General features: G+C 41.3%; 1 protein-coding gene across 48 annotated transcripts in view; it reads left to right on the top strand.

Annotated features, from left to right (window-relative positions):
* PRRC2C (proline rich coiled-coil 2C) overlaps positions 1–15,872 on the top strand; it is a 114,513-nt gene that overhangs the window by 3,757 nt on the left and 94,884 nt on the right. For 47 of the 48 annotated variants that reach the window (XR_006283479.1, XR_006283478.1, XM_027823664.3 and 44 more), the window contains one exon: positions 15,433–15,600. Coding sequence is in view for 46 of the 48 variants with exons in the window: in XM_027823664.3 (XP_027679465.2) it covers positions 15,486–15,600 (115 nt within the window). In the remaining 2 variants the exon portion in view is untranslated. Of the gene's footprint in view, positions 1–12,885; positions 13,221–15,432; positions 15,601–15,872 lie in introns of those variants that run through there. The other variant, XM_037906884.2, reaches the window with a different exon arrangement.

Below are 15,872 nucleotides of genomic sequence, written 5' to 3'. Positions count from 1 at the left end.
CACTGGAGCCCAGCTGCCCCTTGGGGCTTCTTGCCTCCCTGATCCCAGCCAGAACCAGGGGGACAGCCACTTGGGGCTTCTCGCCTCTGGTGGGTAGATGCACCCCAGAGTCTGGTCAACTGCCGTGCTTCCAGCAGGGATCCAGGACCTGGCGGGCAGCAGCAGTCGGAGCAGGGAGCCTGGGCAGCAGCCCAGCTTGGAGTGGAGACCTGACACAGCCTGGCTCGGGAGCCGACTTTCTTGTCAATTTCACGGCTCTGTCGGAACCGTGAAATTGACAAGAATGACAGCCAACAGCCCATGTAAGGAATGCAGTGTCTACACAGACACTGTGTTGCCCTAACTACACTGATATAAGCCCTATGCTTCTCATGGAGATGGAGTTATGATGGTGTAATAGGGCACTTAAATAGGCGGGGGGAAGTCTGTAGTAGAGACACTGACATAGTTGGGTCGACATATGCTGCTTTATGTAGACTTAACTCTAGTCTAGACCAAGTATACGATATGAAGCTGAAAAGACAAGATGATGGAGATATTGAGGGGGAAGAAGCCCTCACGCTAGCAATGAGGATTTAGAGTTATACACTGAGAGAATTCTTTCCCTCTTCTAGCAACAAACCTGGGGGAGAAGGACAGGAACTTCAAATTTATCAGACACCCTAAATCCAGAGGTTGCTGTAAATGATGGTGTCTTCAGGCAGGGTACAAGAGAAAAGTAACCTGATAACACCCTCTCCATTTCCATTAGCTAGGGATGGGGGCTGGACTCGACATCATGGAATTGCCACGTTGCTTACTGGTAGAACCTTTCCTCGTTGTTTGTATTGATCTAAGGCTTTCGTAGTCCAATCTGTTTGCCCTGTAATTTTTTTAAGCCTTAGTTTTAATTTTATAGATCCTGACACAGAACTGATAATGTATTAGCCATAACATGAACAGAAACAGGTCAGAAAAGAACACGGCTGAAAGATGTGAAAAAAAGATGAACATTGGATAGGTTTGTAAAACTGGGGGGAGGGGGAGATCTAAACTTGTGACAGCACGAGAGTTAAAAACACAAGGAGCAGAAGACGGAGATAGAAATTGTAATGAAGTACGAAGATAGTGTAATAAAATGCAGAGATGAAAACAGTTTCAATATCTACAGTATACAAACTAACAAATAGACTACTGTTTTTATTATGAATATCTCAACACTACATAACATTAATTTTTTAGCATTTCTTTATAAACTGTTAGTTACAGATTGCGCTAACGCATGTTGTGTTTTTTATAATTTGTACTCTTTAAATTTAATGTAGTACTTTTTTAGTTAATGGCAAAATGAGACTACTAGTGCAAAAACACAGGTCAAAAGCAAACACTGTACCTTTGTGTCCAAGGTATGTGTAGAACAAGTCTTAAAAGATACCCATGCAAGGGAAAAAACTGACCATCACTGTTTGATATTTTATGACTGAAGAAGGTCTGATTTTTTTTGTATGTTTTCCTGCTTGTGTTTTTACATTATGCTCCTGGGGGAATTCTGTGCCACTGCGCATGCGCAGAATTTGTCCCCCACAGATTTCTTTGGTTCCTGGTAGAAAAATGACATTCTGATGGGGGAAACCACAAAAACGCTCATGCGATCCTTCCCAGCAGTATGTTTTGGGTGCCCAGGGCTGCCGGCAGAGAGGTAAATCACTGTGTGGCAGGAGGGGGATTGGGGAAGGCCTGGGTGGTGGCTCCTACCCTGTGCCGGACTCAGCTGGTGGGCTGGGGAGGACGGGACTTCCTCTTCCCCTGCACGGCATCCGGGGCTGGGTCAGACCCACCCCCAGATTTCTTCCCCGGCTGCAGGAAGCTCTGCAAACTCCCCCTGCTTCCTGCAGCCATTGCTCCTCAGCTGCAGGGGGAGGGATCCCTGAACAGGGAGCTGCTCCCCCATCCGCCCAACCCCCATGCATCCAGACCCCCCTCATACCTAGACCGTCCTGCCAAGCCTCACCCCCCAGTGACCCCAACTCCCGCTGCACCTGGGCCACCCTGATGAGCCACCTGCACCCAGATCCCCACCCCACCGAGCCCCAATCAGTTGCACCTGGATTCCCATCCACTGAGTCCCACTCCCCCAGCATCTGGACCCCCCACACCCAGCCCCTGTGCCGAGCTCTATCTCCACCACACTCAGTACTCCCCCTCCCCCGCAGTGGCAGTGTCTCAGCCACCTTCACCTGGATCCCCCTGCAGAGTTCCGTTACCATTGTACTCCAACAAGCCCCTGTGCATCCAGATCCCCTCCGCACCCGGATCCCCCATTGAGCCACCTGCACCTGTATTGCCCCTTACAGAACCCTCTCAACCCACACCTGGATTCCCCTGCACTAAGCCCCTCCAGACTTGGATCCTGCCTTGCTGAGCCTGCCTGCCCACACCTGGTGCACCTGGCATGGAGGGGCAGGGCCCTGGGGTGTTTCTGGGGCAGGCCCGGTCCTTGCACTGTGTCAGTGTTGGGTGCAGCCTCACCATTAAATCGGGATCTCGAGGCAGGGGGATAGGGAAGGGAAGCTGCAAAGTGATCTCTCACCTCTGTACAGCTCGTGGTCTGTGCTCCCCAATGCCATGCTGGACCCTCCACATTTATTTGACAAATAAAATTTGCAGAATGTTGCAGAATTTTAAAGTATTGTGTGCATAATTTTAATTTTTTTTGGCGCAGAATTTTTTATTTTTTTGGTACAGAATGCCCTCAGGAGTAACACTGGAAATTCAGGTCCCATCTAGCCTGAAAGGTGGTTGGCGGGAGAACTGATAAATCATAATATCACAAGAGTCAAAGGTGTTGGACTGTTGAGAAGAAGAGAGATTTTTACTTGGACTATTTTAAATGCTACTTACTGTTAAACATCTTTTTCAACTTAAAATCATAATAGAGCCTTTAGTAAGAGGAAGGCTTTATTAAAGATTCAGATATTTCATTTAGGTGTAAGATTGAAGTAGACATCCTCTGAGATAGGAACAGCCATACTGGATCGGACTAAAGGTCCACCTAGCCCAGTATCCTGTCTTCCGACAGTGGCCAATGCCAGGTGCTTCACAGGGGGGAGAACCTCTGAATTGATATTTGATATTCCTGACTTTTTTGCTTGCTTGCTTAGAAAAATTAATTTAAAAAAAAAGGGGGGGCAAGAAAACCTTTCAGGCCTTCCTCATGCATCATAAAGTAGCAAAAAAGCACAAGCCCAGCTTTAAAAAAAAAATCCGATTATCATGTGACCTTTAATACTTTTCCTTTTGTCCCTAGTCCTAGTGGAACTCACTTACAAAATTTTTCTTAAAAATTACATGAATATATTCTCATATTATAGAATTAGAATTTATAATCCCTGTTACATTATAGCTCAAATATCTCATCATAGATCTTAATTAAAACTATCTTTAGATAGGTTTTTCCTCAAAAAGCATTTTCTAAAAAAAAATCTGATTTAATTTAAAAACTGATTTTTATTTTTTTTTAATTTTTAAAAAAAACATTGATTTTTATCCATCCTATCAGAAGACTAATGTTAGTGGCGAAGAATCTCTTGGAAAAAGTTTTTTTCCCCCAGTTGTTTGACTGCTCACTGCTTCAAGAATAAAATGCAAAACGTAATTTGATGGGTTCCAAGTAAGGATGTGTAGTCCCTTATAGTATTTTACTCCCTTCCAGATTAATGCTCTCTGACAACTTTTTCACTTGTCAAAGATAATTTATTTCATTTATGGGTCTTGCCCTGTGATACTGTTTATACTTGTGGTTGAAGTCCAGGAAAAGTACCTGAAGCGTGATTTTACATAAAATGTAAATTACGTGTTTTTTACACGCGACGTCTGGCCAATTTTTTGAAAGCAATGGATTAGTCCACATGAAATTCTTTCCACCCTCACAAGTTGGAGAGGATATTGCAGTCAGGTTATTTTCTACAAAACAGAAACGAAAACGAAATATTGTATATAGAATAGAGTGAGATATTACAAGTAGATATTTGGAATAGCTGTTCTGGAATAAACTGTTCTGAAGTTCCATAATAGCTCCCTCTGTGAACGCACCATTCAAGAATGTCACTTTATTCCAGAAAAATTAGTGTCCTTATGTTTTTCCCCCAGAATAGTTAGTCCAGTCAATTTCCCCACGTACGCAAGCACTTATTGTGCACATCTCCTTTTGAATAGCACCTTCTCCAAAAGCATAGATGTATTGAGAAGGTAAAAAGTAGATAGGGGACATAGAGGGCACAAATCATGTTTGTTCTGGCAAATTCATTTCTAGAGTGGAAAGAAGGGCTTAAACACTTAACCACTAGAACATCTTTTGTGCATTGATATAAATAATTCTTGAATAAAGTTTAATTTGCAGTTGGGCATGGGAGCTGCCTGAAAAAATTTCCTGAAGGGAGCTGAGTCTAGAGCATCGGAGGGCAAACTACAGCCCGCGGGCTGGATCCAGCCCATCAAGGCTTTCAGTCCAGCCCGTGGGATTGCTAGTCCCCTGGCGCAGTGGGGCTAAAGCAGGCTCCTGGCCCGCCTCCGCTCCCGGAAGAGGCTGGCATCATGTCCTTGCGGGCCCTGTGGGAGGGGAGGGGCAGAGGGCTCCATGTGCTGCCCTCGCCTGCAGGCACCGCCCCAGCCAATTGGAGTGCAGAGACAGTGCTCATGGCAGAGACAGTGTGTGGAGCACCGTGGCCCCCCTGCCTAGGAGTCGGATTGGCTGCTGGCCACTTCCAGGGTGCAGCGCAGTGTTCGAACAGCTAGGGACTAGCCTGCCTTAGCTGGGCAGCACCACCAATGGGACTTTTAACAGCCCAGTGCCTTACGTTCCGTGACCCAGTCCTGCCCTAAAACCACTGCCCTAAAGGCTCAGAAACCGGAAGGCAATTAAAAAGAACCCCAGCTGATTATTTTTCAAGATCTCATTACTTTTTAAGCCAATCTTATCATTTTGGGGTCTAAACACATTTTGAACAATTGGGATTGGTGATACTGGATATCATATAATGAACTACAGAAAGACAATCAGATACTACAGTGATGAGTGATATAAGAACCTCTACAAAACAGACTATGCCACTACCAGTCCCCTCAGTCAAGACTCTTCAGCTGGTGGAATCTTGTAATACATAGGTATGAGATTGTATTTTGAACAGGGTGTTTTTATGTTGTATATCTGGCATAGGTTGTGTAACTGCTGCAGTGATTGGCAACTGTGTAGACTTTAACATTCTTAACTGTAATTCAAGAAATGGTAGGGGAAGCTTGCTATTTGTTGCATATGTGGTGAAGCATTGATGCTTCATGACTAGTAGAGCAAGTACAAGTTTCGCACCTTGCACACAAGTGTTTACAGATGTGCTTTATTAAAAGGTTCTGTTATGTACCCTTACTCTTGTCCCCTTTTCTTAACATTTAGCACTTTTAGACCATATGATTTTGTAAAACCAGTAAATTTATATGGGGAACTCAGTAAACTACTCTTAATCCATTTTAAAAACTGATTAGATTTAAAGTTGGCTTTAACGAAGCTAGAGGGCATGTTTAAGGCATGTTGAACACAACTGTAGCAATGGCTATTTATTAGAAGCATAAAGTGAGATTTGCTCACCTGTTACTTCTTTATCTGCATTTTACCATCCCTGGCCAATTAATTCTTTTCTCCTGGGGCAATTCCGTGCCACTGCTTGCATAATTAATGAGCCACGCATTTTTATTTTTTGCACAGAAAAAAGCTTCTGCTGGAAAGTTGCTGCAGTTCTGCCTTTTGCCCACCAGAGGGTGCTGTGATGATAGAACAGAGCAGCAGCTCCCAGCCAGCTAGGGAAGAGAGAGGGCCTGCCTTCTTCACAGTGCCTGTCAGGCCAGGTCGGGAGACAGCATGGGGCTGCTGTCGGGTCAGACAGGGACTCATAAGGGCTAGTGGGGGAGGACAGATTGGGACAGGGGCTGAATGGGAGTGGAGGCCCAGGGCCACATTGGGACGGGGGTTGGCTGAGTGGGGGCACAGACACATGGGGACAGGGTGGGGGTGTAGGGCCACATGGGGATGGGGGGAGGGGGTGTCTGAGTTGGGGTGGAGGGACACATGGGGGTACAGGGATACATGGGGTCAGCCAGGGTCTGCATGGGGAAAGCTCCCTAACAATCCCTTCCTGCCCCTAAAAAAAAAAAAAAAAAAAAACCCTGTTCCATACTTTTCCCACCCATATCCAACAACCCTCCACACTCTAGTTCCTTCCCAGCAATTACTTCCTTCTCCCTCAGCTCCTCCATTATCACCGACTTCCCCCAAGCCTTTGCACTGCTTCAGAGGGGTGCAGGAAATACAATTCTGTATTGTGGTTTAAATGAATTATTGCTCAGAGTTCTGTATTAATATGCCTAGTAAGGAATCTGTTTTGTTGCCAGACATACTTGCTGACAGGTATTTTGAAATAAATGACCAAAAATAATTGAAACTGGTGTGATTATATTGTTTTGCAGAATTTGAAAATATTGTGTGCAGAATTTTAAATTTTTTGTTGCAGAATTCCCCCAGGGGTAAATTCTTCAACTCCTTGTTCCCTCTTCTCAACCCTTGTGGGGGGAAGAGTTGTGGGGGTGAGGGGAGGTTGAGTGATTTTTTTTTTTTTTTTTTTTTTTTTGTGGTGGTGGTGGTAAGGGGACTTGGATTTTGTTTTGGTTATGGGTTCTTTGGCAATTGTGTGCGTTAGCAGTTTAATGAGATCTAAGCCGCTTGTTCTTACATTAGAAATTCATATCTTGTCTTCTCTGAAAAATGACTGTAGAATTAGTGAAACAATGACATTACAGGAACGAAAGTGATTGTTGAACGGGGCAAGGAGTTTTAGTCCCTGTTTAAAGCTCTTGTTTTGCTTTAAATCTATTCATTTCAGTGTCTTATATTGAATAAGGGATGTCTTTGTTAAAGACACCATTACCACCACACTTTAAGCTCAAGAGCTCTTAATGAGCGTGATCTGCGATGTCCATAGTTTTGCTGGAGGACCTACTCTCATGCGAGACCTGAGATTCTTGATGTTTTAGGGAAGAAAACTTGAAAGATCATCTCCCTACATCTTAAAGATGTAGCAAAACACTGCACAATCTGTTTTTAAAAATCTTGTGTAAGGCACTAATTAAGACGTGTTTTTTTTTTTAAATTAAGCTGGCGCAAATTTGTGCGTAGGCATGCTTATTTTGTTCTTTTTTTAAACCACTGATTAAGCTAAAACTTTTGTAAACCAAAATAAGAATGGCTATGCACAAACTTGCATCAGTTTAGTTAAAGCAGTTTAAACATACACCTGCATTTAAAAGTGTGTCATCAGTGACCTAAAATTGGCTCTTTTTTGCTCTGATAATCTTAAGATTTTTCCCCAGTATTTTTGTTTAAATAAATGATAGGAAAAAAAGAAAAAGAAAAAAGATAGGAAAAGTTCAACAGCCTGGGATTTCTGTCTAGATAACACTAGAACACTCTATCCTCATGTATCTTACAATGTCCAAAGGAAAGAGCTGCTTGCCTCCAAGTCCTGGGAGCTTCTGCCTAATAAAATGTGGAATAAGTTAGCCAAGGGCTTCTGGGAAGTGGTTAGTCATTCATTGGGTCTGTTTTTGTAGTTTTCAGGTAAGTTAGCCTGATTGGATGTACAGGTGCAGTCTACCTTATCCCTAACACTGCTAAACAAGTGCTGAAAAATTTCTGGCTGAAGAGGCTCATACTGTCAGTCAAAGCCACCTTTCACTGCTGAAAGGTATTACTTAATGAGGGCTATTTTCATGCCAAACATCAGCTTTCTACTCCCAAGTCATTTTGGTGCCTGTTAGAGAAAGATGCCTCTTACTAATAGGGAAAGTTTTTTGTTCTCCCTCCAAAACATGCTCACCTCATACTTCCAATGGCTGAACCATTTTTGATCAAAATTCATCTCTGGGCTGAGATTAAGCCTGGAAAATTTCAGTCCCCAAAGTGAAAGCTTTGGCAGCTTAAGTCACTGTAACCTGGTAGTTGGAAATAAGATCTCACACAGTTGGACTATTGTGTAGTGTATGTGCACAAATCAATGGGGTTAATATTTATATTTAACCGTTTGCTTTTTGTGACTTGAATAACCATGTGCAACCTTAATGTTAGCATTAATGTAGGGCTTTTTTTTGTTTTTTACTTCTAGTGTTTTCTCTCCAACTTTATGCTGATGTGGATTGTAGCAGCTGTGAGGTCTGTGGCTAGAACAGGGAAAACCCCACACTGCATTCAGTTTTTGCTTACCTTTGAAACTTTTAGTCTGATATCACATTAAAATATTTGTTTGCAATATAGGCTTAAAATCTAAAAACCGTTAGCACTTACTGATAAAACATTAAAATCCTAATAACATATCAGGAATCTGAATGTATTTATTAAAAATAGTGTGTTATAAATGAGCCACAAACCAGGAATGCTTTAAAGTAAAAGTTGGACTCTTCTCACCCCCCACCCCCCAATCAAGTCACTTCTGGTTCCAAGTCCTCAGAATTCACTTTCTTAAGTCTTGATCTGTTGCTGTGATATAGTAAACAGTCTGTTCTTCAGATGACCCACACATTAAATTTTTTACCAGATTTCACATACTTTTCAGGATATAGTGAGGCTCATTCTAGCCATAGATCATAGTGAAGGTTTGCAGTTGTGAAGCAACTTCTCTGCTTGGTTAAAGATGTAGAATCTGGAAATATGCCAGATTTACAGTTACAGTGAAAATTTTCCATTCTTGTTGCAGTTTTTAACACCTTAATCTTCATCTGGGCTGTTCTGCACGTGAGACAGTTCAGTAAAGCAGCAGGACCATTCTCCTAAAGCCAGCAGTAATGGGTTTGGAGGAACACAGGCCATTACATTTAATCACCCATGTAGCAGAAAGATTTGAAGATTTACCTGAGACTTATTTTTCAGGGTATCCATTAACGAGGGTGTGTTTTAAGGATGTTGGCACTGTAGCTTGACATGACTGTCAAACTGATATCAATACCCTACTTCTAAGGGGAAAGATTACGCTTTCTAGAGGAAGTAATTAGAAAAGAATATAGAAAGGAACCCAGAAATACTGACTTCTGTGCAATTTACTTAGATACTTATATGGCTTCTGTTATTGTGGTATGTATGTGCCTCACAGACATTAATGAATTTATTTTCATAACGTGGTGAATATCATGAGGCCCTCTTTAAGATGAGGAATTGTGAGATGCCTAAGATTGCACAGGAAATCTACAGCAGAGCTGGGTATTGAGTCTAGTTCTGAGTCTCAGTCCACTACAGACCATTCTTCTTTTCCAAGCCATGGCGTTGATTTACTGTGTGACCTTTGGCAATTTAACCGCTCCACTTCTTTTCCACTCTATAATATGAGGATATTTGCCTGTCTTCTATAAATTATTGTGGTGATTATCTAGCTAATATTTGTAAAACTTTGAGAGATCTTGAGAAGAAATCGTGATGTAAGTACAGCATATGATTAGTTAACTATCGTAGAGTATTGTATACTTGTACATCAAATAAAACCCCTTTGCCAAAATGTTGTCAAATTAGATAGTCCTGACTAATGTTTCAGAGAAGGTCCCTGATGTGTTATGCAGTTCTTTGAAGTATAACTTCTATTTTGTGAGTTAAAAAAAAATAAAAATAAAAAAATCAATATATAAAATATGTAGGGGTAGAGTAACAGAGTGCCCCAGCCGTTGCTTGCACCAACCAGGAGGAAATTGAGATTTTTAGTAGTCAGGGATTTGCAGTAGATTGCACTTCAGATTTATCAGGAACCTATTAGTTGAAGGATCATAAGATATGGAGCCCCTGAGCATGCCCCAGGGACAGCACCATGATAGGAGTCCCATTCCAGCATCCTCCCCTTTATCAGAAGCTGTTGGTGAGGGAGCTGACATCTTACCTTCGCATTGCTGCAAACATTTCTCATCTCCCCCTTTCATTTCTGTCTTTAGCATGTGTATGCTCTGTCTCTTGACTACTAGAACTTAGAAATCTTACTGGACACTTTAACATGAGGTGATGAGAACTGTGTATATAAAACTGCCATTCCGTGGGAGAAATGTGACAAAAAATATAGAGAAGGGATCTCAATCTCAAATCCTCGTGAAGGCCACATGATGACTAGTACATTGGCCCGAAGGCTGCATCACTGAAACCTTTTAGTTTTAATAAAATACTCAGTAATGCACCTCACTCAAACGACAAAACACACGTTTACTTTTAGAATTACTTCAGTTATAGCTCCCTCACCCCCTTGTCCCTGGCCCCGCCCCACTCCACCCCTTCCATGAGGCCCCTGCCACTATTCCAACCCCTTCCCCAAATCCCTGCTCCGCCTCCTCCCCTGAGCACGCTGTGTCCCCGCTCCTCCCTCCTGGAAAGTCCTAAGGGTCGCCATATAGCTGTTTGGTGGCGGAAAGCGCTGGGAGGTAGGCAGAGGAGTGGGAATGTGGTGCGCTCGGCGGGGAGCTTGGCTGCTGTTGGATTCGGCACCTATGGAGGGCCGCAAGAAATAACTCCACGGGCTGCGTATTTGAGTACCCTGATATAGAGGAAGTAATTAAACTACAAAACATAGGGGATAGGCTATCCTTAAGAGATACTATGTTTAGATCAACTCCTCTACATAGGCCACTTTCAAGAAAAGGGACTTGCTAGAGGCATTCATATCCTCCTAATGGTTGAAGGAGCTTCTTTATATGGAATTCACCTTTTGTGGTTTTCTATAAAGAAAAGATAACCCTTTGCATGTGCTGCAAGTTCTTCTTTGATTAGTTTGCAGTTAGTCTTAATCTTGCAAAGTGCAAAATTTAAAATATTTTCTAACAGTTAAATTGTTCTCTGCTGTATTCATGTTTGGAAGGTTTCCTTCACATTTGGGAGAGAGAGAAATTTCATTTAAATGAGCTTATTTTCTGGACCATAATTCTGCAGTAATCTATGGCCACAAAATAATGGAATATAATGGGGCCTTGATATGGTGTGCTTTTACATACTAGAACGATCTCAGAGTACGGGAGATATACATACCCTGTGCTTTAACACTGGACCTAAATAAGTGACAAAAACTTCTTATTGTAATCTGAAAAATAGTGTAGTATAAAATACTAACTCCTGTAGGCTTAACTGATGAACCTTTATTTGTATAAGTCTTGTTATGACAGTTAACTTTTGATGTCCTAACTTAAGTGGCTGAAAGTACTATTTTTGCTCCAAAAGTTAAGCATAATGCCTTATGTAATTGTGCAAATGGTAACTATAGTGACCTGAAATGGTTCATTGACCATATAAAACTTTTCTTTTTTTGGATGCAGTGAACCCTGCCAGTTGCTATTACTTCATTTACTGTAGCACATCCCTTTCCTTCCTATCAGGTTAATTATTTAATTTTAGTGAGTGATTAGAGACTTCAAATTGTATGCTTCTGCTTCCTGAGGGCATGCAGCTATCTCATATCCTTTTAATTAACTGATTTGTTTGATACTGTTATTCAGATGTCTAATAACAGATAGGCATAGTTTTCTCTTGATGGATGCACATTTGATAGTAAATATTAAAAGTTAAGTAATCAGATATTAAGCAGGCTAGCTATTTAATTGATTAAATGTACCAATGTTAGCAAGGACTAACTTTGAAGAAGTTGGTGTACCGAATGAATCTAAAAACCTCAGCTGAGCATATGTTTGTATGTACTTAACACATCCAGTGTATGGCACTATGGAGCATAGATGATTGCAAGCATAAATAAGAGCAGAGGTTGTGTGGGTTTATGACCTGGTCAAAACGTTTATCTTAGAAGTCCATATTCTTTGGCACTCAATTGCATGCCTATACTAAGTTAAATATGAAAATGTATTGACTGACCTAATTCAAAAAGTTTCCCACAAACCAGTTTACTGAGGAAGGTGAATTTAATCAGTTTAATCATCACCTTCATGAAGTTTTTAGTTGAACTTAAATATAACCAACTATGGCAAAATATCGTGTAAAAGTAAACATAAGGGAGCATAGAACAATTATCTATGGCAAGTTTAAAAAAATCAGCGTAAAGAAAGCTTTATGGGAATGCATAAAAACTCTGCATTTATGTTGTAACAGTCATTCTAGCAAGAATTGCTGTTAAGGTTGCCTAACCGTTGCTGTTGTAATTCCCTGTTTTCACTAAACCATAACTTTCTGTAATTTTCACTTTATAGATTAAAGTTTTCCATGCTTGGTTTCTGCCCAAAGGGAAAAGTTTTTGGAGAGTTTGAGCAAAAACTTTACATTATTTTAAATCCGCTCTCTGCTATGATGCCTACAAGTTACTTCTGGTGTTGGTTAGGCAAGGGGTGATATGAGACTTATTTTTCTGCTAAACTCTGTTAATTTCATTACCTCATCCTCTCACTCCCCCTTTTTGTCTTCTTGTTTCATAATACAAATTATAATTTTTTAAAAATCCTCATTTTGAACGGTGCTACAGCTAAAATGGTGGTTTGAAAGTTGAACTTTGGTGTGGAAATAGCTCTCAGTAACGAGCAGTGTGAACCTTGGTAAAGAGGAAATTAGTTTTTAGTCAGTCTGTTAGGATAGATGAATACTTGAGTATGCACAGTACATTATTGCTAGGGTTAAGTGCATACCTAAGGAATAGTGTGGGATGTACATGCATATCATCCTCTTCATTTTCTGCAGCTTAGTGTATCCTTGGGATCTTCAAAAGCATTGGAGCTAGGTAGCTCCATTATCTTGCAGATTGATTTGGGAACCTGGTGTGACAGCTTTCTACCCACAAGTCTGTAAAGGCTTGCAGGAGATGCCTTCCAGTAGTGCTATTGTTGGCCTTGAGAGTAGAAATGATTCTTAAGGCTTTGAAATGTTGCTTCCTTTTCTGCAAGAATAGCTCCCATTTACGGGGCTGTAGGATCATCCATCTGATTGGCCTAGGCTTCACTTACTTGGCTCAGCTGTGAAGAGGTGCCTGCAACTACTCTGAGCAGCATGTAGCCTTCTGGTGAGCAAGGGAAGAACCCAGAAGGAGCCATCATGTCAAAGTGAGCAAAAAATGCTGTATAAAAAAGATAAAATACATAGGAGGAAAAGAGAGAACATACTCTGGAAGAGGATAGAGAGAAGTGGATAGAAAAAAGTGATACTGCTAACATTGCCTGTGGCAATGGTGATGGAAGAGGATATGAAGGTGAGGGCCTATGATCTGTGCAATAGGCTTTTACCTGCTTTTTAATTTCTGGTAAAAGGAATTTAAAGAGTTAAATTTGTTTATATAAGTTATGGCAGCTGGGGGTGGGGGGTGGGGAGGGGACATAGGTTACTGGACATTGAGTTAATTAGCATGCAAATATAAATTAAATTTTTCCTGAGTGTTGAAAAATGGATAGGTTGGATAACAGCATATCTTACATCATAGCTTGGTCAGGCACATGCCATATTTCCAGTTTCACTAAGATTAAATTATCTGTGTAAAAGTGTTTCACTTAATTGTATGCTCACTGGTGTGGAACACAGGCAGCCACATCGAGCAGGAACACTGCCGCTTAGGGATGCATCTCTACATTAAAACTCACTAAACACCAGTGGCCCTGTTGCAAGATCTTCAAGGTATGTCGTATTTGGGATAACACTTTTAGTTATCAATCCTGATCTTTACTGCCAGATAGCCCTGAAGAAGGAATAGCGTAACTGGTATGAACTCCTAGATCACAGCGCTTTGTAGCTCAAACCCATCATGTGACAAAAAGAATACAGATGAAGCTAGCAGGCCACCATAGAAGCTCGTAGAAGGGGACCAGTGAAATAATAGCTGCTTGTTGTGTTATAGGCGTAAATCACTTCAATTCACCATTTCAAGACTGATCTGGGAGTGCTGCGATCTCTCTATCTCCTTTTCTTTTCCTTTCTGGGAGGAAGGTGGGTGTTGGTGACTTGTGGGGCGGAGGTTGAGAACAATTTTAAGTGAGAAAGGACCTTTATGTGAAGAATTTATCCTGACCATAGGAGACCCAGCCAGCTACATTAACCACCTGTGTGGTTCCACATACCATCTAAGTTTCTGCCCCCTGAAAACAACCTTGTTTAGGACTATTGAGAGAAGTTGGAAGTGAAGAAAAAGCTTGCTGATTAGCCTTGCCCACTTAAGTTCGTTTGAGCTGAAGGATGTGTACATTTTTGGAGGTACCCATGGCTTTGAGAACCATAAGAGTCTTGGTCCATGCACAAATGCATCCTCAGCAAACTTCTCCCTCCCTCTGCTGACTGGATTGTAGCCAGTTAGTGAGCTGTGCATCCAGCACAGAACAAACCTACTTTGACAAGAATTACTGGCCTTTGGGAGGGAGGAGGTACAGGAGCAGGGAAAAATTGGTATTAGTGTACTGATGCTTTTCCTGAAGCCTCTGGGACAAAATGAAATAGTTATGTTGTTTCCCTATGTGGAGGTCCACTGAAGGAGTCTTCCTCCCCTTAACACAAAGCCTGCAAACAAGTTCAGTTATGACTCAGGTTTTGATAGGGAACAGACTGGAAACATTGGTTCAGAAACTGGTTTGTTGCTGTCTCCATTGTAGATCCTTACTGGGAGGAAGCTGGGTATCAGGAGCTGGAGCTGTTTTCCTGAACCTCCAAATATTTCCAATGTATTTTACAGCAGAGTTGGGGGTAGCAGTACTACTGACTGCTGCAGTGGGTGAAGTCACTGAACATTGCTGGTGAGGGGTGAAACACTAGAAATGTTTTGGGGGCATTTACCCTTTCTGTAAGCAGTGCAGCCCATTCAGAATTTCTGAGAAACTCCTCTTCCCGTGGAAAATAATCCTTTCCAAAGGTGTGCATGCCCAAATTTAAAAAACAAAAAAAACCCTGCCTCCACAGAGAACAGGGTTTGAGTGTAGGGAGGATGTTTGTTCGTTCAACAAATATGCCAGTGGGAATAGGTTTCATGTTCCAAAAAAGCACACTCTTTCCATCCGCTGTGTTTGGGCAGAAGTACCAGGAGCAGCTCTCCTTCCATTATCTAGTTTTGGACAAAAATACTGAGAGGATCCAACTCAGCAGGAATAACCATTGCATGACCTGGTCACTTTTGACTTACCTTTTTCCATAGGATTTTGTATTGACCAGAAGTTGCCCCTTTATAAGTTAGGTAGTTAAAAAGTTCAAATTGCTAAGTCTGAAATCCTTTAAAATAGTTGCTTTAGTATTACAAAAATTGCTGGATATTATGAATTTAATGCCTTCTAAAATGACAGTACCCAGAGTGTTCTAGGTGAAATATCAGTAACTTCCAATGCACTAAGAATATGTTCTCAATTAACTTGAGTATTTATTAACTTTTTATTTAAAAATTTAATATGGGATTTGATTTGAAATTAACTCTTCCTTTCTTTTATACTAAGATTGGTTTTGAGGGGTGAGCAGGAGGTACCAGACTCGATGAGTTTCCATCGAAATGTCGGAAAAGTCAAGTCAGAGCACAAAAGCAAAGGATGGGAAAACAAAGTATGCAACACTCAGTCTATTTAATACTTACAAGGGAAAGTCACTGGAAACACAGAAAACCACAGGTGAGTAGATTGAGTTGACTTATTTTATGTTCTGTAGCTCTGCTAGTACAGCCATATTTGGGATTGATCATGTGGAGTGTGTGATCTAAATGCAACAAGATGTCAAATTGTATGTTATATAAAGATGCTAGATGGAAAACATGATAGCAAAGGCTTTAGGTGTAATATTTAGGTGTAATATTACTTCTGGTTATATGTAACCTAGTGCTTCAATATGATACCCATTTTTTCATGATCTGTGTGTATATAAATCTCCTCACTGTATTTTCTAC

Source organism: Chelonia mydas, chromosome 8, assembly GCF_015237465.2.
Source record: "Chelonia mydas isolate rCheMyd1 chromosome 8, rCheMyd1.pri.v2, whole genome shotgun sequence".
NCBI classification, from domain to species: domain Eukaryota; kingdom Metazoa; phylum Chordata; order Testudines; family Cheloniidae; genus Chelonia; species Chelonia mydas.
The sequence above is the reverse complement of the archived record's forward strand: the minus strand, read 5'-3'. Positions and strand labels throughout refer to the sequence as shown.